This window comes from Arachis hypogaea, chromosome 16 (genome assembly GCF_003086295.3).
Source record: "Arachis hypogaea cultivar Tifrunner chromosome 16, arahy.Tifrunner.gnm2.J5K5, whole genome shotgun sequence".
Taxonomy (NCBI): domain Eukaryota; kingdom Viridiplantae; phylum Streptophyta; class Magnoliopsida; order Fabales; family Fabaceae; genus Arachis; species Arachis hypogaea.
Genome location: NC_092051.1, coordinates 42,019,628 through 42,043,162, shown reverse-complemented (window position 1 = coordinate 42,043,162; position 23,535 = coordinate 42,019,628). Strand labels below are relative to the sequence as shown.

Here is a 23,535-nt window from a genome sequence, read left to right as displayed (position 1 = left end):
CGAACCGGGCAAACCGGCCGGATTTTAACAGGAACCGGTTCTCCCCCCAAGTCATTAAACGGAGTCGTTTGGCACTGAAAAAAAAAAGGAAAAGGCTGAAGTTAGGTCTGAGTGCAGCCACTTTCCTAATCTCTTTGACCTCCCAACAGTCCCAACCCTAATCTCTTCTCTGCCTACGAAGCAGAAACGCCACCCAAACGAAACAAACGCCGGAGGGAAGCTCCACCATCGTGGGTCGAAGCTCCACCGTCGCAAGTCAAAGCCTCACCGTCGTGGGTCGAAGCCACACCGTCACTGAAGCATTGCCATCGTCTTGGTTGTTGGCTTGTTGTCGTCACCATCACTGAAGCGTTGTCGTCTGGCTCTGGCCTTCTGTGCTCTCCTGCGGTGAGTACTATTGAGTTCTTCTGTTCTTCACTCTTTTTGAGTTTTTATTTTTGTTCTTCTGTTCTTCGGTTGTTAACTTTTTCAATCCTTTTGAGTTTTTGTTTTGAGTTTTTTGGTTTTTGACTTTTTTCAATTAAATTTTTATTTAGTGATGAATTTAGTGTAGATTTGAAGTAGGTTGATGTTCTTCAGATGCAGAGTTCTTCTGGGTTCTTGTTCTATTTTTTAATTTTTTTATTTTGTTAATTATATGATTAATCATTCTGTAATGTTGAATAAATTCGATGTAGGTTCAATTTTAAAATTTTGCTCTGTTGATGTAGGTTCAATTTTTTTAATTCTGCTCTGCTTAATTAACTAGATGAATTGCTGAATTTAATTATGTTGAATGACATATGAATTGTATGAACTATGAATTGATATATTGGTTTGGATTCTGGATTGGTGTCATTCTGAATTTAGATGGAACGGCCACAAAATGATCAGCAACAACAACATAATGCTGTACAAGAATCTCAGACAGGTTCCTCTCGAGGAAAATCTGACCCGGCTTGGGAATATTTCACTGTGAAGTATGATAAAAATCATAAGGCACAATATACATGTATCTTTTGTTTGAATACTTATAATGGAGGGGGGATATATAGGATGAAATATCATCTTACGAAAATTCTTGGACAAATTAAAGTATGTAACAAAGTCACTAAAGAAGTTGAACTTCAATTCAAAAGGATTATGATGGAAAACAAAAAAAAGATGGAAAAAAGAAAATTTGAGGAGGAGTCTTATGGTGGGGAAGCACATGCACAAGAGGCTGAATCGCCTAACCCTGTACAAGCTGCTATTCATACAACAACGGGAGACAAAGGCAAGAGAAGAGCCATAGTAGCTACACAAATTGGAAGTTACTTTAAAGAAAGGACTACTCCAGGATCTCAACCGACTTTGAAAAGTGTTTTGGCTAGTAAAGAAATTGTGCACAAGGCTAAGTTGGGACTTGCCAAATGGATCGTTGATGCACATATTCCTTTCAATGCAATTCAATCACCTTACTTTCAACCTGCATTGGATGGTGTTGCTTCAATTGGACCTGGTTTCAAAGGACCGTCATATGATGAAATAAGAGTTCATTTGCTGGCTGATCTTAAGAGAGAGTGTCAGTTGCTGGTTGAAAAGTATAGGAGCTCATGGAAAAGCACCGATTGTACCCTGATGGCAGATGGGTGGACTGATCAAAGGCAATGAACTTTAATTAACTTTCTAGTTTATTGTCCTGCTGGTATATCATTTGTTAAGACTGTTGATGCTTTTGATGTGATAAAAGCTGCCGATGCATTGTTTAATTTGTTTGCTGATGTTATTGAGTGGGTTGGGCATAGTAACATTGTGCATGTGGTCACTGATAATGCTGCTAATTATGTATCTACTGGAAAACTTATTCATGAAAAATACCCAAATATATTTTGGTCTCCTTGTGCTGCCCATTGTATTAATCTTATTTTGAAAGATATTGCAAGTATTCCTCACATAGCTGACCTTGCTTCCTGTGCTTCAAAAGTGACTGTGTTTGTTTACAATAATATGATCTTATTGTCTTGGCTTAGAAAAAGAAAAAGTTGGAAAGAAATTGTTTGACCTGGAGTCACATGTTTTGCCACTGTTTTCATTACTTTGAAAAGTATATATGATCACAAGGAAGATTTGCAAGCATTGATGGTGGACAAATATTTCACTTCTCATAAGTTAGCCAAAAGTGCTAATGGAAAGATTGTTAGTTCAATTGTCTTGGATAGTAAGTTTTGGCAAGATTGTGTTACGATTGTGTAAATTGTTTGTCCTCTTATTAAGTTGTTGAGACTTGTTGATGCTGATGAAAAATCCTCTTTGGAAATCGTGTATGAAGGCATGCAAAGAGCCAAAAATGCTATCAAGACAATGTTTAGAAATCGAAAAGCTGCTTATACGCCATACACGATTATCTTGAAAATGAGGTGGGATAAGCATTTGAAGTGTGATCTCCATGCGGCAGCGTACTTTTTGAATCCAGGCATTTTCTATAGTGAGAGTTTTGTTGAGAAAGCAAATGTTTTGAGATCTTTACTTGATTTGCTTGATGTTGAGACACTTTGTGATGACTCAGTTGCCGCAATGCAAGAGATACAACTGTATCGGTATCGTAAAGAAAGTTTTGGGAGGGAAAGTGCTAAGAGAGCGGCATCAAGACTCGAACCTGGTAAGTTATTTCATATCCAAGTTCAGTTTAGTTTGAAAGTTTAATATGTTGAGTGATAAAAATTAAAATTTATATGATTTTTATATCTACATAGGTGAATGGTGGAGGCTACACGGTGGGAGTGCTCCTAATTTGCGAAAAATGGCAGTCCGTCTTCTTCATCAAACCTCTTCTTCATCTGGATGTGAGAGGAACTGGAGCCTTTTGAACAAATTCATTCAAAGAGGAGGAACCGGTTAGAGCATAAGGCTAAGTGACATTGTTTATGTCACTTATAACCTACGCCTTCAATCTAGGTTACATCGAAAGAAGAGAAATTATGATCCAATTGACATTCAAAGCATTGACACGGTAGATTTTTGGGTAATGGCAGATGAGGATGATCCTGAATTTACTAATAGAGATGTTGAAGGCATTGAAAGTTTAATATACACTGATAATGCTCTGCCTTCGTATCCTAATGGTGAGTGACATAGCAAATTTTGTTTCCTTCCATAAAGATACATGTCATTAATATTGATTTCTTGTTGAGTTTTCTTTCTATTTTATTAGATGGAGGAGACATGGAAGTTGAAGTGGATATGCCTAATGTTTTAATTGAATCCTCAAATACTTCTTTTGGTGGTATTTCTGAAGATGATGGCTTTGGATTACCTGTTTATGTTGGAGACATCGGAACACTTAATGATGATTATGACTTCTGATGAGTAGTGTCTTTGTTTAGTTGAAGTATTGTTTGTTGAATGTTGTCTCTTTTGGTTGCAAAACATTTTGTGTTTGTCATTTATGTGCATTTTGATTTCTTTAGTTATGAACTTTGATATTTGAAATTGTTTATGACCTTTTAATGATAAATTATGTATTGTTCATTTTGTGAAATTGTTAAATTTTGAATCTTATTAATTTAAAAATTATTGAATTTAACTTTTTTAAATTATGTATTAAATTTTTTATAATTTTATTCTATATTTAATTAAACCGATTTAATTACGGTTCAAATCCAATTAAACCATTAAACTATTTAACCAGTTATTTGACCAATTCGATGACCAGTCGTCCAATCCAGTTCTCACAACCATGGTTAGAATATTATTATGGTCGTAGGTATAAATTAGGAGATTCTAGTGGTAGGTAGAACTTTTTAATTATGTGAAATAACTATAACTATATTTTATATAGTTGCCATTAAAATATCCTAATTTATATGTCTATCACTATTTCACTACTACCACTATGATATTCTAATAAGATGTGAATGATTTAGCGCAAGATGCAAAGTAAATGCTGTGTAGTGTGTATACGTCACCAATGTATATATATTTGTTTTGTAATTAATTTACCCATGCATGCCTGTATTATATGTGTTCCCTCCATTCAATGTACAATGCTTTAACAAATAGATTGCACTGATATATGGTTAGGTGTTCTGGCTGCAGTGGCGGGACCTATCTCCTCAAGAAGCACTCATAGTGAAGCTAGGCAACATTCACTCATACAGCTAAATAGTGTAACACCAGAATGGCAATGTGAACCTCCTTCGTTCAATTTCAATAATATCAATCATACTTTTCAGGGAAAACCAAAACCAACCAGTTAGGTGAAACAGAGTAGGATTCCCTCCTTTCATTAATTTGGGATCAAATTATCAACTGTGTTGTTCATATGTGCTTCTTTGTTTTGCAGAAAATTATGTGTTAGGTTCATTCATATAACCTTATGTGGTGAATTCAGTGGACATTAGTAAGATAGTGAACAAATGAGGCATCTCTAATTACTACGTCTACATGGAAACTCTTAGTTGCAATTAGAGTATACTACCAAAACTATCTTTGATTTTTGAATTAACTGACAGAAATATCACCTATTTTTTACAATTTTTTTTGTTAATAATCAAAAATAGTTTTAAAAAATAAAAAAATACTAGAGATTGAATTTTGATCTAATTTTATTATATATTTATTAAATAATTATCTAAATATTTCTACAAAATTTTGGATCATATTGTTGGGAATAAGACACAATTCCCCCTTGAGAAAACACCTTTGACAGAGAAATAAAATAGACACAATCACAACACAAGAATTTAACGTGGAAACTCCAATTACCGGAGAAAAAACCACGGCCGTTGTCAAATGACAACCAGAGAATATCACTATGTGAAAATTGTTACAACACATAGACTTCTTTCTCTCACCGGCACCCCAGTACACCCACACTCTTTCAAAGCAAATATCTAACTACACCTCACAACACTCTCTAATCAAAGAGTACAGAGGAAAAGAAAAATCAGATACAAGCTTAAAGTGTTTCTGACTGGTGCAAAAACAAATGGAGAACTTAGCCTCATATTTATAGCCTAGGCCACCCACTCCATTTGCTATCCTAAGCAATGTGGGACTAATTCAACCAAATCCTAACAATCTCCACCTTGATTGAAATAGTCACACATCTTCAGCTTCCATTGTCAACACCGACAATTCTTTGCTGCCATTGTCTATACCGACAATCATAGTTCAGAGAACTATCATACTCCACCATGAAAGTATACTCACTTGGAATTAGACCACTCCAAGAATTTCGCCTTGGTACAGATCGAAACCTTGCTGAAAATTCATGGTGCAACTTCCAAATTGACTTTTCCTGGAAGTTCTTCAGCCATCGACCTAACTCCGCCACACACCTTGCATCTCAACGCCAACCAATGCCCGTGTGCAATTGTGGACCTGATTGCCACAACTCATCCTTATCCATGGCAGTGCGGTAATACCATGAGGATACTTCTTGTCTTCTAGAGAACATCATCTTCTCTCATAGAGAGAGCAACCAGAGATCTTCTCCTTCAACGCCTTGTGCAAACCTGATTGTATCAACACATCCTTGACTTGTACTTGCCACAAGCCAAAATTGATTCTTCCATCAAATTTCTCTATTTCAAGCTTCACAGCACTTGAATATCCAGACATTGTTGCAACCGTATACTGGAATATTATAACTCAACTGTAGACCGTGCACTAGGAAGGGTCCCCAGGAAAGAGAGGTGGGTCACAATGGACACACTTAAATACCAAGTCTTTCCTTAGCCAGAACCTTTTCCAAACTGCACTCTCACAGAGTCACACTGCCTTCCAGCAACAACAACAGCAACCAAAGAGATTAGACTAGGCTGCAACCACAGAGCATACTAAGAATAAATCCCACCGAACCGAAGCTCTGATACCACTTGTTGGGAATAAGACACAATTCCCCCTTGAGAAAACACCTTTGACAGAGAAATAAAATAGACACAATCACAACACAAGAATTTAACGTGGAAACTCCAATTACCGGAGAAAAAACCACGGCCGTTGTCAAATGACAACCAGAGAATATCACTATGTGAAAATTGTTACAACACATAGACTTCTTTCTCTCACCGGCACCCCAGTACACCCACACTCTTTCAAAGCAAATATCTAACTACACCTCACAACACTCTCTAATCAAAGAGTACAGAGGAAAAGAAAAATCAGATACAAGCTTAAAGTGTTTCTGACTGGTGCAAAAACAAATGGAGAACTTAGCCTCATATTTATAGCCTAGGCCACCCACTCCATTTGCTATCCTAAGCAATGTGGGACTAATTCAACCAAATCCTAACACATATAAATAAACGCTTTGCCAAACAAACACAATTTCTGATAACAAATTAAAAAAAAATCAAGGACGATTTTGGAAGTTTACTCTTCCAATTAAATCAGTTTTTTTCCCTTACCCTGAAGCTGGTTTTGTTTCTCTCTAGCTTTCGTTGCCGCATCCTATAAGCAGATTTGTAAGCCAAGTTGCAATGCAATGCTATGTTAGAATACTTTTATTCTGTAGGAGGCAATAGGTGACACATCAATACTAAACATTATTACTTTCATTATGAATCATGAATGGTTGAAAATGCATTCATTATTTTTTCCCCCTTTGTTAAATCAAGATTTTAGTTCATACAGGACAAGAACATTCCGGAGAAAAAGTCAATAGCATCATGTATTTCATTGGCACCCAAAGACTAGCATTTTGGCAAACAAACTGGAGTCTCTTAACAGCAGCACTAAATTACAAGGTTTGTCTTAACATGAGGAAAACTAGAATGAAGGTCTTCCACCTTGATTTGCCAAACACTTTGACAAATCGAAAGGGTTTGATTAAAACTACTGAACTACTGCACATACAAAGTAATACAAAAAAACAAATTAATGACCTTTAACAAAAACGAAAGTTAACTAACAAATAGGAAGAGGAGCACCGTTCCACTCTCCAAGGCATTCAAGTAGAGGATCAATGATCTTCCCCTGGCACATGGCTGTGAAAACCTTGTCAAATTCTTCGCCCGGTGACCTAACCTTTTCGCCGGTGAGCATACCGGTTCCCAATTCCTCCCTGACAAACCTGTAAAGTGGGTAGGACCTGCATTCCTTGATCTTGTTTGGGATCGTTGAGTTTCCACTCTCATAAGCGATTCTAGCTCCCTCAACCTCCTTTGGCAGCACGGCCTTCAACTCGTCCTCGAAGATCGCAATCTTCTGGAAGATGGAGGTGTTTGCGTTCTTCTCACTCTCTGCATTGGCCAAAGCGTGGTCCACAAGCACTTGCCTCAGCTTCTGCATTAGCGGGTAAACAGCGCTGCAAGGATCGTCAATATAGGTGAAAATATGCTCCCTATCAACCACTTTGAGTAAATCCTTTTCGCAAAATCTTGAAGGATGAAGCTCCCCGTTAACGCCGGTGGTAAGCGATCTCTTGGCGACTAAGCTGACAGTGTTCTTGACAGCGTTCTTCAAATTCTCCTCTAGATGCCTCAAGTCAATGGCTTGGCAAAGTGCCATCAAGAAAGTGGAAGACATGAGTTTGAGAATCTCAATAGCTTCATTGGTCTTTCTAGAAGAAATCAAACCCAACGAGTTCACATCCTGGTTGTGCTGCTCAGCACTCTGCACATGGCTGGTTACCGGATTCGCTAGGTATTGAATCTCAGAGCAGTAAGAAGCCATTGCAATTTCGGCACCTTTGAATCCGTAATCCAAGCTTGGATTCCTAGCAGCAGAGAGATTCGAAGGCAAGCCGTTGTTATAGAAATCATTGACAAGTTCCGAGAATTGCGCGAACATGAGTTTTCCTATCGAAGCCAAAGCCAAACGCGTGTTATCCATGGAGACTCCAATTGGGGTTCCTTGGAAGTTACCACCATGCAAGGCCTTGTTCCTTGACACATCAATCAAAGGATTGTCATTAACAGAGTTAATCTCTCTCTCGATCGACTTGGTTGAAAACCTAATCACTTCCACAAGAGGACCAAGCCATTGCGGCGAAGTTCTAAGGGCGTAGCGATCTTGCTTCGGCTTCTGCAATGGATCCGTTTCATGTAACTTCTTAGCGGCTTTCATGTATGAGCTTCCATCCAAAATGTGTTCCATTATAGCAGCTGCTTCAATTTGGCCAGGGTGGTGCTTTAGCTTGTGAGTCAAGTGATCGGTGAACTCTGGCTTCCCCTGCATCACTTCGGCGAAAATAGCCGAAAGAACTTCCGACAAAACCGCAAGCACGTTCGCCTCAAACAGAACTATAGAGGCCAGGCCGGAACCCACTGCGGTGCCGTTGACAAGTGCAAGGCCTTCTTTAGGCTGCAATTCAAAGAAGTCGGCGTTGATTCCGGCCAATTCGAATGCCTCCTTGGCATTGAGTAGCTCCCCGGATGGCCCCACTGCTTTCGAGTTGGGCCTTCCGGTGAGCAGTCCCGCTATGTATGAGAGTGGGACGAGGTCCCCGGACGCTGTGATTGTGCCGCGGAGTGGCAAGCATGGTGTGATGTTGGTGTTCAAGAGCTTGGTTATGGCTTCCAAGATTTCGAACCTGATGCCAGAGTAGCCTTGGAGAAGAGTGTTGATCCTCACTAACATTGCTGCTCTTGTTGCCGTGTGTGGCAATGTGTGGCTTGATTCTGTGCCATTGCCAAATATTCCAGCATTCAAGAACCTGAAGAATCAGAATCAAAATCATCATCAACATATCTCCTTTATCACAGCCAATAATACATACAGTATTATTTAATGTTAATATATTGTTTTAAAATTAACAAAATGTATGTATCTGTCAAACATCGATTGCTAAATTAATTATTATGTATTTGTATATAAATTAATTTATTTTTAATATATAATTTATATTTTATCGTGTATCTGATTTTAAGTTGTAAAATTAATCAAGTATTCTCTTTTCTAAAATAACTGTTGCTTCTATTTTTATTTTTTGGTTTCATAAAGAATGAGTTTGATATTGGTGTTAGGTAAGGAATTATAGTTGTAAACTTGTAATACTCGGAAGGAGTCAACAAGCATACACGCATTAAGCGAAGAAAGGTGGGTCAAACATTGTGTGAACATAGACATATGGTAGGAGGAGTGGGAGTAGGAGTAGGAATAATAATGCAATGAAACGTGACCACATTCACCCACCTACCCCACGTCACGTGCAAAACCACTATTTGTGGTGGCTCCCAAAAATTAGCCAGCTGAGTTCACTCGAACGTTTCAACTCAGTTAACGACATTTTGGTAACCTGGCCAGTGGGTAGGTGTGGAGCGTGGACAATATTTATTTTCAGCAACTTGTTATTACTATTTATTTTATATTATATTATATTATATATATATATATATATATATATATATATATATATTTGTCTTTTGCTGTTGGCATTTCCTAAATCATGCTTGTTCATTTAACCCCTAAATAAAAAATTAAGCCTAGATCTCACACTTCACATTAAATATGACCATTGTCTATCAATTATTACTGTCAATATAAAAAAGAATGTGAATTGTTAAATATATAAAAAGAATTTCAAAAAATATATATTTTATGGCTATAGCACATGTTTTCTTATTGGTAATACATTTAACAATGTTTTTAATTTAAGTAACTTAATTAAATTCTTTTTTCCAAAAACCAACACTTTTTTGACAAAGACCGAAGCCAACTCATGTATTTATCTTCAAAATTCTTTTACATTCTCTGAATAAGAAAAAAAAAAAAACATATTGTCTAATGATACTACTTATTAGTTAAGTACTAAAAAGTTTTAGTTGACAATTATTCACCAATTAATATTGTAATATACCACTCCTCTTAGTTTAACTATATGTCATTTTACTCATATGTAAATTAATTAAGGAATCTAAATCAATTGTTAATGATAAAATAAGTTATATTAAAATATTCTTATTTAACAGTAACAATTTATAATAAGTCACCAAAAACACAGTCATTTATAATATAAATATTTTAATATTCACTGTATTTAGACTTTATAGTTTGTATTACCAATAATCAATAATGTTCCAAAAGAGAAAATGAGTGTTACGGTTAATTATGAAACTAGTATCTGATAGACTAGAAATAAATGTGCGAACCACGAATGTAGCATTGTAGAAGCCCAGTGAAAATGTATTGGTCGTAAAAATTTAGTGCAATATATGGAAAAACGAATAAATAAGTTACTCAAAATAAGTTAAGGGTCAAAATTTGGTAGAGTTTATCAAAAGTTATAAGGGGTTTTATTTGTTCCTTTCTTTCTTTTTATTGCTGAAATATAGCATAAGCACAAATATAGTTTTAAGTTATGAATTTAGGTTGAAAAAGTTTGTAATACGATAAAAGAGGGTTAATCGTTATTGATTTTACCATTCTCATAAAATGTGTGTTCATTAACTTTTTTGTTTTAAAAGATCTTAATTTTTTAAGTTATTGTAATATATTAAATAAAATATAAAATATAAATATTTTCAATTAGGAAGACGTTAGGAAATATATATTTATATATATATATACTACTTGTTTTTTGGCGCGACTCACATGTTGATGTAAAGACGACGATGATGCAACGCACTAATTACTATATTATGAATCAGTCTCGTTATGTTACCAACAATATTTGTGTTAATTTTTGCCAATTTTTATTTATAATTGTGTTTAATAAAAGTGTCTTTGTCGATGTGTCTAATAAAAATATCTTTTTTATGATTGTGTTTAATAAAAGTGTCTTTATAAATATATTTTTTAGATGTGTCTCTTTATATATATATATTTAAAATATAATAATTAATTATTATTAGCAATAAGTTGACAAATAATAATATTGGTACCTTATACTTTTATGAATTCAGCATTAATCAACCGGTCAAAGACTTATTAATACTAAATAATAAAATGATTCATATATTTATAAATTCATCAATGAATCTTTGACCAGTTAATTACTGTTGAATTTACGTAATAGCATGTATTTTATTATTATTAAAATTCCATCATCGTCTTTTTATAACGGATGATTTGAATATCAGCATCTCAGTCGCGCTCTTCTCTTTGTTTTCAAAGTCGTCTAAAAAATAAAAACACCATTATATGGTAATTATTTTTAAATAGTTAAAATCTAAGAGTTTATATTTAACACGAGTATACACATTAATTTATATTTAGAATGTGGTGATAACTAGATGAATGCCGCAAAGTACAGAAAAAACTCGTATATATTTGTTTTTTTGTCCAATCAAAAATTATCTTATAATAATTTAGTTAAATATATTAAATTATTTAATAATTTTTAATTATTAACTTTATATTAAATGTACGTAAATTTCTATTCATTACACATATGGATATACATATATATAGTTCAATTATATTATTTATATAAAAAATTATTCATATATATAAAATATATATTAAAAAATAATATATATATATATATATATATTAAAAATAAATTAAATAATATGTATATGTATATTTAATTATTTATAATAATACATGATAGTTAATTTAGCAGCAGAGTTTTGACATGCATATAGTATTTTTTTATATAATTATATACGTTGAGATGATTAAAATGTAATTAGTTACCTGATGAGCTCTTTCTGGAGAGCACCACCTTGTTTGGTTCGGCGGTGTGACGTGGCACCGAAGCCGGTAGTGACGCCGTAACTGTCAGTGCCGTTGTTCATGCTGTCCATAACCCAATCGCTGCTGGCCTTAACGCCCGCCCTCGCCGATTCCGACAGCTCAACGGTCACACCTTGGTCGTGCGCCGCGATTGCCGCCACCTGAGATATCGTCAGCGTCTCTCCGCCCAGCTTCACCACCGGCTTCCGGTACTCCGCTACCATGCGCTTCACCTCATCCAGGTGGCTCCCCTTCAGTGCCTCTGCGGCCGCTCCCCAATTCAACGGGTCACTGCCGTTATTATTGGTGGTTGTGGCGGTTTTCAAGCAGAATGAGTCATTGTGGTTCTGGTGGTGGAGGTGGCCGTTACCGTTGCCGTTGGTCATGGTGATTTGTTCCATTTAATTTGTGATGAATGTGATTAGATGAGAAAATTAAATGCAATGAATGAGCAGAGAGAATAATGAAGAAGCTCTTCTAAATGCTAATTAAGTTTGAGCGAGAGAGAGAGAGAGAGAGATGATAAAATAGGTTGAGGAAGCTTATGGATTTCCTGAGAGGAGGAGGAAGAGTGAACGGGGCATTATATAGAACTTTCTTTCTGACTATTCTACTTGAAAATCATGTGCTGCTCTATGGTACCGATCATTATTGATATCTACTTTATAAAAAAATGTTATTATATAATCACCCTAAAAACGTTTTGTTATTAGAATTTATTTTAATGTAATGTTATTCTTACAAAAAATTTATACAACTATTATTATATTTTTATAACATACCATTTAAATAATAAAACCTTTTATTTTATATTATTTTGTGATTTAGTCTTGAATCGTGCATTGGTGTTTGGTAGGTGAGCATACGGATCGATACAAGGGTGGCAGCGAGCCACACGCAGCACAAGGGGTTGGTTGAAAATTAATTACGACCGTGAGATTATGAATCTTCTTCCACGGCCATGATGCTGTAACGTGTAATAATCTTAACAGGGTTAGGTGTGGCAGAATGGACGGACCAAATGAAAGGAAGTGCAGTGGTTGGGGATGACTCTCAAGTCTCAATTTGGCCGACGACTTTGGTTTAGCACAGAATGAGCACTACAAGGAAAATGATAATTATCGACGCTAAAAATCGACGGCTAAAATATTCGTCGATAATTTTCAACGGTTTTGTCGTTGATAAAATAAAAAACAAAAATTAAAAATAAAATATTAAAATCGACGACGGTGTCGTCTGTTATTTTAAAAATTTAACACACTTTTCTATTAGCATCGCATCAGGGATGGAAGATGGGCGAGAATATTCTTTTCTCTTTAAAATTGACGAAAATGTCGTCGATTTTAATATTTATTATATCTACGGCCTTGACCGTCGATAAATTTGAACGATAAAGATCTTTATAAAATTAGATGGATGGTTTAGATTTATTATATAAAATAGACGGCTAGAGTGTTGATTTTTTTTTCAAATAAAATCGACAGTATTAGTGTCGATTTTTATCAACAAAAAATTTTTCTCCCAGTTTACTTCCCGCGTCCCTCGTTTCGCCCCAATTAACCTCAATTTACCTCAGAAGTTAACCCAAAATCGCGCCTTCTCCATTTCACCTCTGCCATTTCACCAACCCTCCCTCTTCGATGCTGCCGCGCCTCTTCACTCTGCTGCCACCGTATTGTTGCTCTGCTGCTCTCGCACCCATCGTCGCCCCTCACACTCGCGCGCCACTGTCCCTTCGTCCACTATTTCAAATCAAAAACACGTCGTAGCACCTCCTTCTCCGTATGAATTTCCGGCAATTTGTCACATGAACTATTACAAGTGCTACTTCAACTTACAACAAATGATTTCATAGTTGCATTGGTTTGCAACATCGAATAAGGTTTGGTTTTCCTTTTCTCTTTACTTTTCTATGTTGTTTTTCTTGTTTTGTGAATTGTGATTCCGAATTTCCGATTTTCGAATGAAGTTCTTCTTCTCTGCTCTGCGAATTGTTGATTTCTTTCTTTTTCTTTTGGTCTCTGCGATTTTTGTAAAGTCTCTGCTTGCTCCATATCTCATATTTTCTTATTCTTTTCTGCAGCTGCTTTGGTTTTACCCGCTATATGAAGAATTTCATTCTGTTATGTCAATCTCTTTGTTCAATTCAGCAATTAATTCGAATTGTATTGGAATTTGAAACTATGGTTTCACTTAATCTGTAACCCTAACTTGCTCTTTTTCAGAGCTTGAAACGAAGAGGATTTTGCTCGACATTTTTAAAGAAAAGCAGAAGAAAAGCGCGGAAGCTGGTACAATTCTGTATTGAAATTTTTAATTTTTGTGCATTTTTTAGATTTACATTAGAATATATTTTTGTTTTTGTGTTGATTATTGGTGATTATATATTATTTCATTATAATCGGGTTATTCTGTTGAACTAGTTGAACATCTATAGAAGGAATGGTTCGATGTACTGTTTGATTTTCAGAACATTGTAGCATTCTCTCTACCTCTTGTAAAAGAGGTTAAAAACAGAGATATTGGTCCTCTATGTAAAGTGCAGTATCCACTTTAAAGGATAAAGTGAATCACCATAGTCATTATTCGAAAAAATTAAGGATCTAGGGTTTAATCTGATACAAGTCTGCCATTGGTATGCACTAGATGGGGTTATAGCCTTATAGGCCAAGGGTGGTTGATAAACCCATATTTTATGATGTATTTTGTGCTCAATTTAAGTGATTTATTCAATCCTTCACCCACTTATTCATGTAAATTCCATGGTTTTACTTTCCCTTCCTTATTTTATGATATAAGTGAAAAACATGTTTCCTATGCTTTAAAAATATTAATTTTAATTATCCTTTTATTACCATTCGATGCCGTGATTTGTGTGTTAAGTATTTTCAGATCTCATAGGGCAGGAATGGCTCAAAGGACAAAAAGGAAACATACAAAAATGGAAGGAAAGCACAAAAATGGAGTTTTGAAGAAAAAGGCAGCGACGCGAACGCATGGACGACGCGAACGCGTGCCTAGCGCGAAAATACAGCGACGCGAACGCGTGGATGATGCGGACGCGCACCTTGAGCAGAACGCAATTGACGCGTACGCGTGACCGACGCGTACGCGTGACAAGGAAAACTCCCAGATGACGCGAACGCGTGACCCACGCGGACGCGTGACAGACGCCACGTACAAAAATCTGCAGAAAACGCCCCCAGCGATTTCTGGACCCTTTTTCGGCCCAAATCCAAGCCAGAAACACAGAATATAAGCCAGAGAATGAAGGAATCAAAATATAGACGGAGATACAACTGAATAATTCATAATTTTAGGTTTTAGATGTAGTTTTTAGAGAGAGAGGTTCTCTCCTCTCTCTTAGAATTTAGGATTAGAATTTCTCTTATTTTTAGGATTGCTTCCACAATTACAAGTTCAATATTCCTTTAAATTACTTTCTAGTTTTATTTATTACTTTAATTGATATTTATCTTCCAGATTTGGCTTTTGGACCTTTCATGTTATGATTTTCTTAATTAATATATTTTGAGGTATTTCAGATTTGATTTCTGCTTTAATTTATTTGTGAATGATTTCAATTCAATTTAGATTTATTTTTCCCTTTTGGCTTTGGTTAAGTAATTTATGATACTTGAGTTATCAAACTCAGCTGTTGATTGGAATTGGAATTCTTTGCTGGTTGATTTGTACTCCAATAACTCTAGTCTCTCCATAGGAGTGAACTAGGACCTGAGGATCAAATTGATTCATTCACTTAACTTACCTTCATAGTTAAAGGTTAATTAAAAGTGGGAGCTGAATCCAATTCTCTTCACACCTGATAAAGATAACTAGGATAGGACTTCAAATTCTCATACCTTGCCAAGAGATTTTATTAATTATTAATTTATTTTTCTTGTCATTTAAATTACTTGCTCCTTAATTCAGAAATCCAAAATTACACTTTTACTTATAACCAATAATAAATCATACTGCCCTGCAACTCCTTGAGAAGATGACCCGAGGTTTAAATACTTCGGTTATAAATTTTTATTGGGTTTTGTTACTTGTGACAACCAAACTTTTGTATGAAAGGTTGATTACTTGGTTCAGAAACTATACTTGCAACGAGAATTTATTGTAAATTCTAAACCATCAATCTTCCTTTCATCAGTGGTTCAAAAATTTCATTGCAGATTATGGGGTGCCTCTCATGGTGCTGCTCTGGACAGCCCTATCATTCACAGTACCAAGTAAAGTTCTTTCTGGAGTTCCAAGAAAACTTGTTTCTCCTCTTGCTTGGGATTCCACATCTTTGCATCATTGGACTGTCATCAAAGTAAGCCATATATTCTTCCATACAATCACACTTGTTGCTGCTTTTGTTGTTTTGGAAAATACTAATAAGATAACATTTAATGCAGGACATGGGCAAGGTTTCACCAACATATATATTTGCTGCTTTTATTCCTGCCATAATGATAGCAGGGCTTTATTTCTTTGATCATAGTGTTGCTTCATAGTTAGCACAACAGAAGGAATTCAACCTAAAGAAGCCTTCTGCATATCACTATGACATATTGCTACTAGGATTCATGGCATGTTTCTGTGTTAAACATAGTTTTTTAAATGTATCTCTATCATGTTAATTGTAATTAGATTAGATTTAAGAACTGAAGTTTTACTTTGGTTTGATTTTGAAACTTGATCAGACTTTGCTTTGTGGATTAATTGGCTTGCCTCCTTCAAATGGAGTTCTGCCTCAATCCCCTATGCACACCAAGAGCATGGCTGTTCTCAAGAAACAGGTAGGTGAATGAGCTTTGGAATTTGGAATCAGTAGCAGCAAGTTTTATTAATGAATCTGAGATTTGATATTATATTTTTTAATTGTAGTTGATAAGAAGAAAGATGGTTAAAAGTGCCAAAGAAAGCATAAAACAGAAAGCAAGCAAATCAGAAATCTATGGGAATCTACAGGCTGTGTTTATAAAAATGAATAGCACTCAAGATGTAAGCATAATTCTTCAATCCTTGTCCCAATTGAAGAATTTTGTATTAAAAGGAATCACCTTTTCACACATTTTTTGTTCCTATATATGAAGAATTTCATAAAACATGGGAGCAGGACAAACACAGAGTTTTGTGTCCCTATTGGGATGTGCATATTGTAGATATATAAAGATGCAGATTTTACAGTCTTATTGTTTTTAGTATCTCTGGTTGAGTGGAAATTCTATTCAAGCAGTAGAGTTTGGATTACTTTGTTTAGGAGAGAGTAAAGCAGTTTTAATTTTTCTTTGTTCCAGAGAGATCATTTTTGGTGGGTTTGAGAGATTTTAATGACTAAGTTTCAGGGTTTGAAAGATAGCAGGTTGAATCTGATTTGGGCAATACATAATTCTGGAGGAAAGAGGATTTGCATCCTTTATGTTCATGTGCCAACAGCTACAATCCCCATAAGTAAGTTTACAACATTTGTATCATCCAATTTCTTGATCATTTTCTTTGATTTGTTTTCCTTAACCTCCTCATTTTGTTATATTGTTGTTGAGAAATGAAAATGGTGTTTAACTTAACAATTTATTTGTCTTTAGTGGGTGCTAATTTTTCAGAAAGTGTAGCCGGAGAGCATCAAGTTCAAGAACATCGAGAAAATGAAGAGCAAGGCATGCGCAATATTCTGAATGACTATCTTATTATCTGCAGAAGAATTGGGGTAAGTATTTTCAAATTTCTCTCATTGCATAGGCAGTATGGTTTGTGAAACTCTTTGATCTTTGGCTAATTATGATACAGGTAGAGGCAGAAAACTGCATATTATTGATAAGGATTGCATTGAAAAAGGGATTGTAGAACTTATCTGCAAGCATAATATCAAGAAGCTTCTGATGGGAGCAGCTTTTGATCTTTGACTAATTTAATTTAGCTTTTTGAATTATCTCTAAAAACATAATGTCCAATTATAAAGTCATCACAGATTTAAAGTCATCACAGCTAAATGTTTTGAATATTTTGTATTATTAGTGAATTGCAATTTAAATGAATATAAGTCTAAGTTTAGTTATTTATCTTGTCTTGGGTTTTTATGTTAGAGGATTATTTATTATTTTGATAAGTTTGTAAATTTATTATCTAATATTTAAAAGTTTATTTGCATTAATTGTTTTTTATTTTATTTTTATATTTAAAAATTTTATTTGCATTAATTGTTTACTATTTTTCAAATAGAAAAAAAATAATTAAAACATATAATTATTAAAATCGATGGCAAAGTTGTCACTTTTTAAGTTTAAAATAAACAAAAAAAATATAAACATAGAATTTGTCGGTATCTAAATAATCAAATTGACGGCAATGGTGTCAATTTTATGAATCAAATATTGACGGCAACGCTGTCGATTTTATTAAGCATATTATAGACGAACATATTGTCGATTTTATTGAATCAAATATCGACGAAAATGGCGTCGATTTTAGTAAGAAGGTAAAATTCTCAAACTCATATTATAGACAGAAACACTGTCGATTTTATTAAATTATTATCGACGGCTAGGCAAGCCGTCGATTTTATTAGAATTTTAAAAAATCGACAAGCTTAATAGCGACTACCTCCGCCGTCTATTTTACCGTCGAATTTTAATATTATCGATGACTTAGCCGTCGATTTTAACGATATTTCTTGTAGTGGAGATAGTATATTGAAAATAAGATATAAAAAATAAAATAAATATGCTGTGATATGAATGTTCATTTAGTAATGTATGTTTTTTTTTTTATAATATGGACTGTTCAATTTTTTAAAGATGGAAGATTCATGTTAATAAAAAAAATTGAATTTAATAATGGTTAAAAAAATGACTTTTTTATGTGTATAAATAGAAGGAGTAAGGTTTGAAATCACACACATACGAATATAAAACACTTCTTTCTCTTTATATATATGCTATGAAAGATTAAATTATTATCAAGAAATATATGAATTATTTCAGTTATATTGAAATATTAATATTAGAGAGTATTAATATTAGAGTTCTCTATTTACATCTTTTTATTTTATATTTATTTTCTCTTATTTATTTATTTTACAATACGTTATCAACATGAAGTTCTAATCAAAATTTAAGAAGATTCAGAGGTAATAAATTTTTATTATGTTAAAGTTCTCTCATCTTGAATTTAATGCTCTTGATATATCTGGAAACAACTACTTATCATGAATATTGGATGCCGAAATTCATCTTGATTCAATAGATCTTGCAGATACCATTAAGGTTGAAAATAAAGCATTTCAAAAGGATAAATCCAAAGTCATGATCTTCTTTTGTCGTCATCTTGACAAAAGATTGAAAAATAAATATCTCAAACTAAAAGATCCTGCAGATCTGTGGAAGAACCTTAAAAAAATGCATAATCATCAAAAGACAATAGTACTTTCTCAAGCCCGATATGAATGGATGCATTTGCGTCTACAAAATTTTAAATCCATAAATGAGTACAATTCAGTAATGTTTCGAATTACCTCACGAATGAAATTATGTGGAGAAAAGATAACTGATAATGACATATTATAGAAAACTTTCTCGACCTTTCATGCCTCGAATGTGCTCCTACAGCAGCAGTATCGAGAAAAAGAATTTAAAAAATATTCTGAGTTAATTTCTTGCCTTCTTGTTGCTGAACGAAACAATGAATTGCTTTTAAGAAATCATAAAGCGCGTCCAACTGGCGCCGCCTCATTTTCTGAATCAAATGCGACAAATCATAACCCTAGAAGAAGTAAATGGCAAAGCTTTGATAATAAAAAAATTATGGAAGAAAAAAAATTATTTTCACAAGAAATGATCTCACCAGAGGTGGGATAATGAAATAAATAATGGGTAAAATAAGTTAGCAAAGGATAAATATTTCCATCGTGGTTAAAAGGGCTGTTGTTCATGTACATGTCGTTCCCCAAGGCATCTAGTTGATCTTTATCAAGCATTCTTGAAAAAAGATAACAAAGAGAGGGAGACAAATTTCGTTTCAAAAGATGTTGCTAAAAATTACACTACTCATTACAAAGTATCTGATTTCTTTGAGGATCTTGAAAGAAATATTGGTCATTTGATCAATAATGAAAAAGTTTAATATTTAAGTTCGTTAAGTATTTATGTAAATAAATAATGTAAGAAACTTCTTGTTAAGTTTTATCTCTTATGTATTTGAATTCTAAGTATGATGTATATAAATTATGTTTAATAAAATATTAATGTTTAGGTTTAAGAATTTCAAAACCACTAAATATATCAAGTTCTAAAAAAAATAAATAATAATAATAATAATAATAATAATAGTAAAATTTTTAAGTATATGATATTATCTTTTTGTATAGTCCTACTTAAACAAACAAAATATAATTTTACTGTGCATACACGTTTACTTATTTTATGATCATATTATTATTATTTGTCTTTGAAAAAAATGGCAAGGACATATAATAAAGATATTTGCCTTGCAGATAGTGCAAGTTTGTATACCATTCTCAAAAGTAATATATACTTTGCTCATCGTGTACTAAAAGAAGAATATGTTAATACCATTATTGGCTTAGGCAATGTGATAGAAGGCTCCGGAAGAGTTATAATTTTATTTTCTGGAATAACCAAATTCATAATAAATAATGCATTATTATCCATTAAGTATCTAAAAAACTTGTTACGTTTTAAAGATATTCGCCAAAATGGATATCATATTAAAACAATGAATGACAAAAATCATGAGTACTTATATATCACAGATAAACTCCGATTTTATGGTTTATCTTGTGCTTATTTTAGGGAATTTTATCACCTTTTCCCACATTTATTCAATTAAATAGCATGGTTTTGCAATTCTCCCTTGATTTGTGCTTAAATGTGAAAACATGCTTTTTAGGCCCTAAAATTGATGATTTTAATTCACTTTAATTCCATTCAATGCCTTGATATATTTGTTGAGTAATTTCAGGTTCATAAGGCAAGTATTGGAGGGAAGAAGTGAGGAAAAAAGCATGCAAAGTGGGAGAACTCATGAAGAAATGAAGGAACCGTAAAGCTGTCAAGTCTGACCTCTTCGCACTCAAATGATCATAACTTGAGCTACAAAGGTCCAAATGAGACGGTTCTAGTTGCGTTGGAAAGCTAATATCTGGGGCTTCGAAATGATATAAAATTTGCCATATATTGCCTGACTCATAGGGGCACGCACGCGCCATGTACGCGCGTACACCGATGGAGCACGTGGGTCCACTAAAGAGAAATCGTGGCCAGCGATTTCTAGCTCATTTTAGTCCCAATCCAACTCATTTCTGATGCTATTGAACCCAAGGATTGAGGGGGGAATGAACCAAGTAGTCATAGTTTAGTTTTCATCATGTTTTAGGGTAGAATTCTAGAGAGAGAGGCTCTCTCCTCTCTCTAGATTTAGGATAGTTTAGGTTTAATTTTCTTAAATCCAACTTTTAATTCTTACTTTAATTTAGTTTCTCCTTTTAATTTCTTGTTGTTACATCTCTACTCTTCTAGTTTTACTTGTCATTTCTTTTATTTTGTTCTTTTTTATGTTCATGGATGCTCTTGTTGGATTTGATTTACTTTTAATGCAATTTAATGTTTGATGTCTCTTTATTGTTGATTTACTTTTCTTTCAAATTGGTTGTTGGTAGATTTATTATTCTTGCACATTTATTATGCTTTCCTTTTATGCCTTTCAAGTGTTTGATAAAATGCTTGGTTGGATGTTAGAGTAGATTTTGAGTATTCTTGGCTTGGAAAGAGTAATCAGGCAATCTTGAGTCATGAAAACCCAATTCATGTTGGTGATCTAGAGTTGTTAGCTAATATTGTTTCCATTGACGTTAATGTTTTGCTAATTTAATTAGTAAGTTGATTAGGACTTTTGGATTGAGATTAGCTAGTCTTATTAGACTTTCTCTCATGGAAGATAATATGATACCTTCTTCCAAAGTTGGAGATGACGTAATAAGATAAATTCTTGTTTATATTTGTGACATGATTAATTAGTCTTGTTTGACTTTCTCCCTATTTGTTGGAGTTGACTAAATAAGATGAATTGATCTATGCATGACTAGGATAGAAAGCCTATGACCTCAACCTTTGCCATGAATGTCTCTCTTTATTAATTGCTTTCTTTAATTGCTCGATTTACTTTTCTTGTCACTTATTTTGTTGCCCCTCTTATCAACCAAAAACCCCTTTATAGCCAATAATTGAGCACTTCATTGCAATTCCTTGTGAGACGACCCGGAGTCTAAATACTCCGGTTATTTCTTATTTGGGGTTTGTACATGTGACAACCAAAAAAATTTTTGCATGAATGGACTATTGTTTGGTCTAGAAACTATACTTTACAACGAGAATTCATTAGTGGAATTCTAGACCACACAAAAGTTCGTTCATCAAAATGGCGCCGTTGCCGGGGAGTTGCAATGGTGTTATGTTATTGGCTATTGTGAATATTGTGAATATGTTTGCCTTTTGCTTGTTTGTTAGTTTTTGTTAGCTTTAGGACTTTGTTGCTTATTTTTGTTGGCTTTTGTTTTTGTTTGTTACTATGAATTCTCACCACTTTGGCTATGAGTTTGGTTCAAATTATGTTGTAGGAAATGGGAGCTACAATAAGGATGTGCATCAAGGATGGAACAATCAAAGATGGGAGGAGCCTCAAGGGATTGATCAACCTTCTTGGCAACAACAACCTCTGGATTCTTATAGGTATAATCCTAATCCTAATGCATATCAATCTAATGGATGTGGTGACCCTTATTGTGATTGTCAACAACCACCACCACATGCCTATGAACCACCCCCTCAACATGACTTTGAACAACCTTACTCACAAGCCCCCTACCGCCAAACACCTCATTATGACCCTAATCCTTACCCACCATACCAACCACCTTATGAACCATATGAACCATACATGGAACCACCACCATTCCAACATAATTACTCTCAAGAACCACCTCAATATACACCAACTCCATACCCTTACCAAGATGAACCAACTTCCAATTATGAAACTTCCTTCCCAAACAATGAACCTTCTTTTTCCACACCACCTCCAATGGATGATTCTCTTCAAGAATGTGTTAGTTCTTATATTCAAAGACAAGAAGAGAACCAAAAGGAGTTCAAGGAGTTAGAAGCCAAGATAGCTACCATAGCGGAAGCCGTTCGCAATATGGTCTCCTTCCGCCTAAGGCTATGTGATCAAGGAACTCCCATTGTTGAATGTGGAGTAGCAATTAAGAAGCCTAGTGAGGGAGTGAGTTTAGAGCTTCAAGGTGAAGAAGAGGAGTTGAAGCAAGGAGTGCAACAAGAGGAGGAAGTTAAGATAATTGAGCCGGAAGAAGTGGTTGAAGCCTTTGAAGAGGTTGACCAAGAGATGGATTCAATCATTGAAGAATTCTTATGTACAATTGAATCCTTTCCAATTGGGTTTGACATGGAGATCAAAGAAGAAGATGCACAACCTCTCATGCCTTTGGTGAGCAATGAAGAAGAAATTGAAGTGGAAGCAAGCCACCAAGAGGAAGAGGTTGAAGTTGAAGAAGCTTGTGAAGAGGTGGAGGTAGTCAAGAAAGAGCACAACGGCGTAGACCTCGCATTGGCTAAGTGTGGGGAGGTCCCCCTTCCTAAGTCACCATCATCCAACACAACATTCAAGTGGGTAAAATTCTTATCCCTAAGCTTTGCTTTTTCACTTGAATATGGTTTGATTGAAAATGATGGTCAACTTAGAGCTCTTTGTGGAGTTAAGAGTAGGAGAGAGTTGTGTAGTGGTTGGAAACATCATTCTAGGTTCATTATGGTTGCTTGCTCAAAGTTTGATTGCAAGGTTTGGTGTGGAGCTAAATTATATGGGTCTAGGAAGTTGTTTGGAGGCTTCTTTGAGAATTCCAAGGCTAAACCACCCAAGTGGAAT

The 23,535-nt window shown here is 34.6% G+C and overlaps 3 protein-coding genes across 6 annotated transcripts; 2 read left to right on the top strand and 1 right to left on the bottom strand.

Moving 5' to 3' along the window:
- The first annotated feature begins 1,143 nt into the window (after positions 1 to 1,143).
- On the top strand, positions 1,144 to 3,324 carry LOC140180111 (uncharacterized). Its single transcript, XM_072220507.1, has 6 exons — positions 1,144 to 1,543; positions 1,652 to 1,806; positions 2,236 to 2,620; positions 2,715 to 2,855; positions 2,994 to 3,083; positions 3,173 to 3,324. The coding sequence occupies exons 1-6, from the start codon at positions 1,144 to 1,146 to the stop codon at positions 3,322 to 3,324; spliced, it is 1,323 nt and encodes a 440-aa protein (XP_072076608.1).
- Positions 3,325 to 6,607: 3,283 nt separating this feature from the next.
- Positions 6,608 to 12,538, bottom strand: LOC112759199 (phenylalanine ammonia-lyase 1). Its single transcript, XM_025808017.3, has 2 exons — positions 11,545 to 12,538; positions 6,608 to 8,620 (listed from the first exon to the last, which is right to left on the bottom strand). Exons 1-2 carry the CDS (start codon positions 11,982 to 11,984, stop codon positions 6,871 to 6,873), a joined length of 2,190 nt encoding a protein of 729 aa, XP_025663802.1. The 5' UTR covers positions 11,985 to 12,538; the 3' UTR covers positions 6,608 to 6,870.
- Positions 12,539 to 15,630: 3,092 nt separating this feature from the next.
- LOC112759197 (probable boron transporter 6) lies at positions 15,631 to 17,637 on the top strand. 4 transcript variants are annotated; one of them, XM_025808016.3, is made up of 7 exons: positions 15,631 to 15,907; positions 15,993 to 16,166; positions 16,281 to 16,376; positions 16,465 to 16,581; positions 16,926 to 17,031; positions 17,166 to 17,287; positions 17,368 to 17,637. In XM_025808016.3, exons 2-7 carry the CDS (start codon positions 16,164 to 16,166, stop codon positions 17,422 to 17,424), a joined length of 501 nt encoding a protein of 166 aa, XP_025663801.1. In that variant the 5' UTR covers positions 15,631 to 15,907; positions 15,993 to 16,163; the 3' UTR covers positions 17,425 to 17,637. The 4 variants fall into 4 exon arrangements, with proteins under 4 accessions (XP_025663801.1, XP_025663800.1, XP_025663799.1 ...); XM_072220274.1 differs by having other exon boundaries at positions 15,767 to 15,907; positions 17,184 to 17,287; XM_025808015.2 differs by lacking the exon at positions 15,993 to 16,166 and having other exon boundaries at positions 15,662 to 15,907; positions 17,184 to 17,287.
- The last annotated feature ends 5,898 nt before the right edge of the window (positions 17,638 to 23,535 follow it).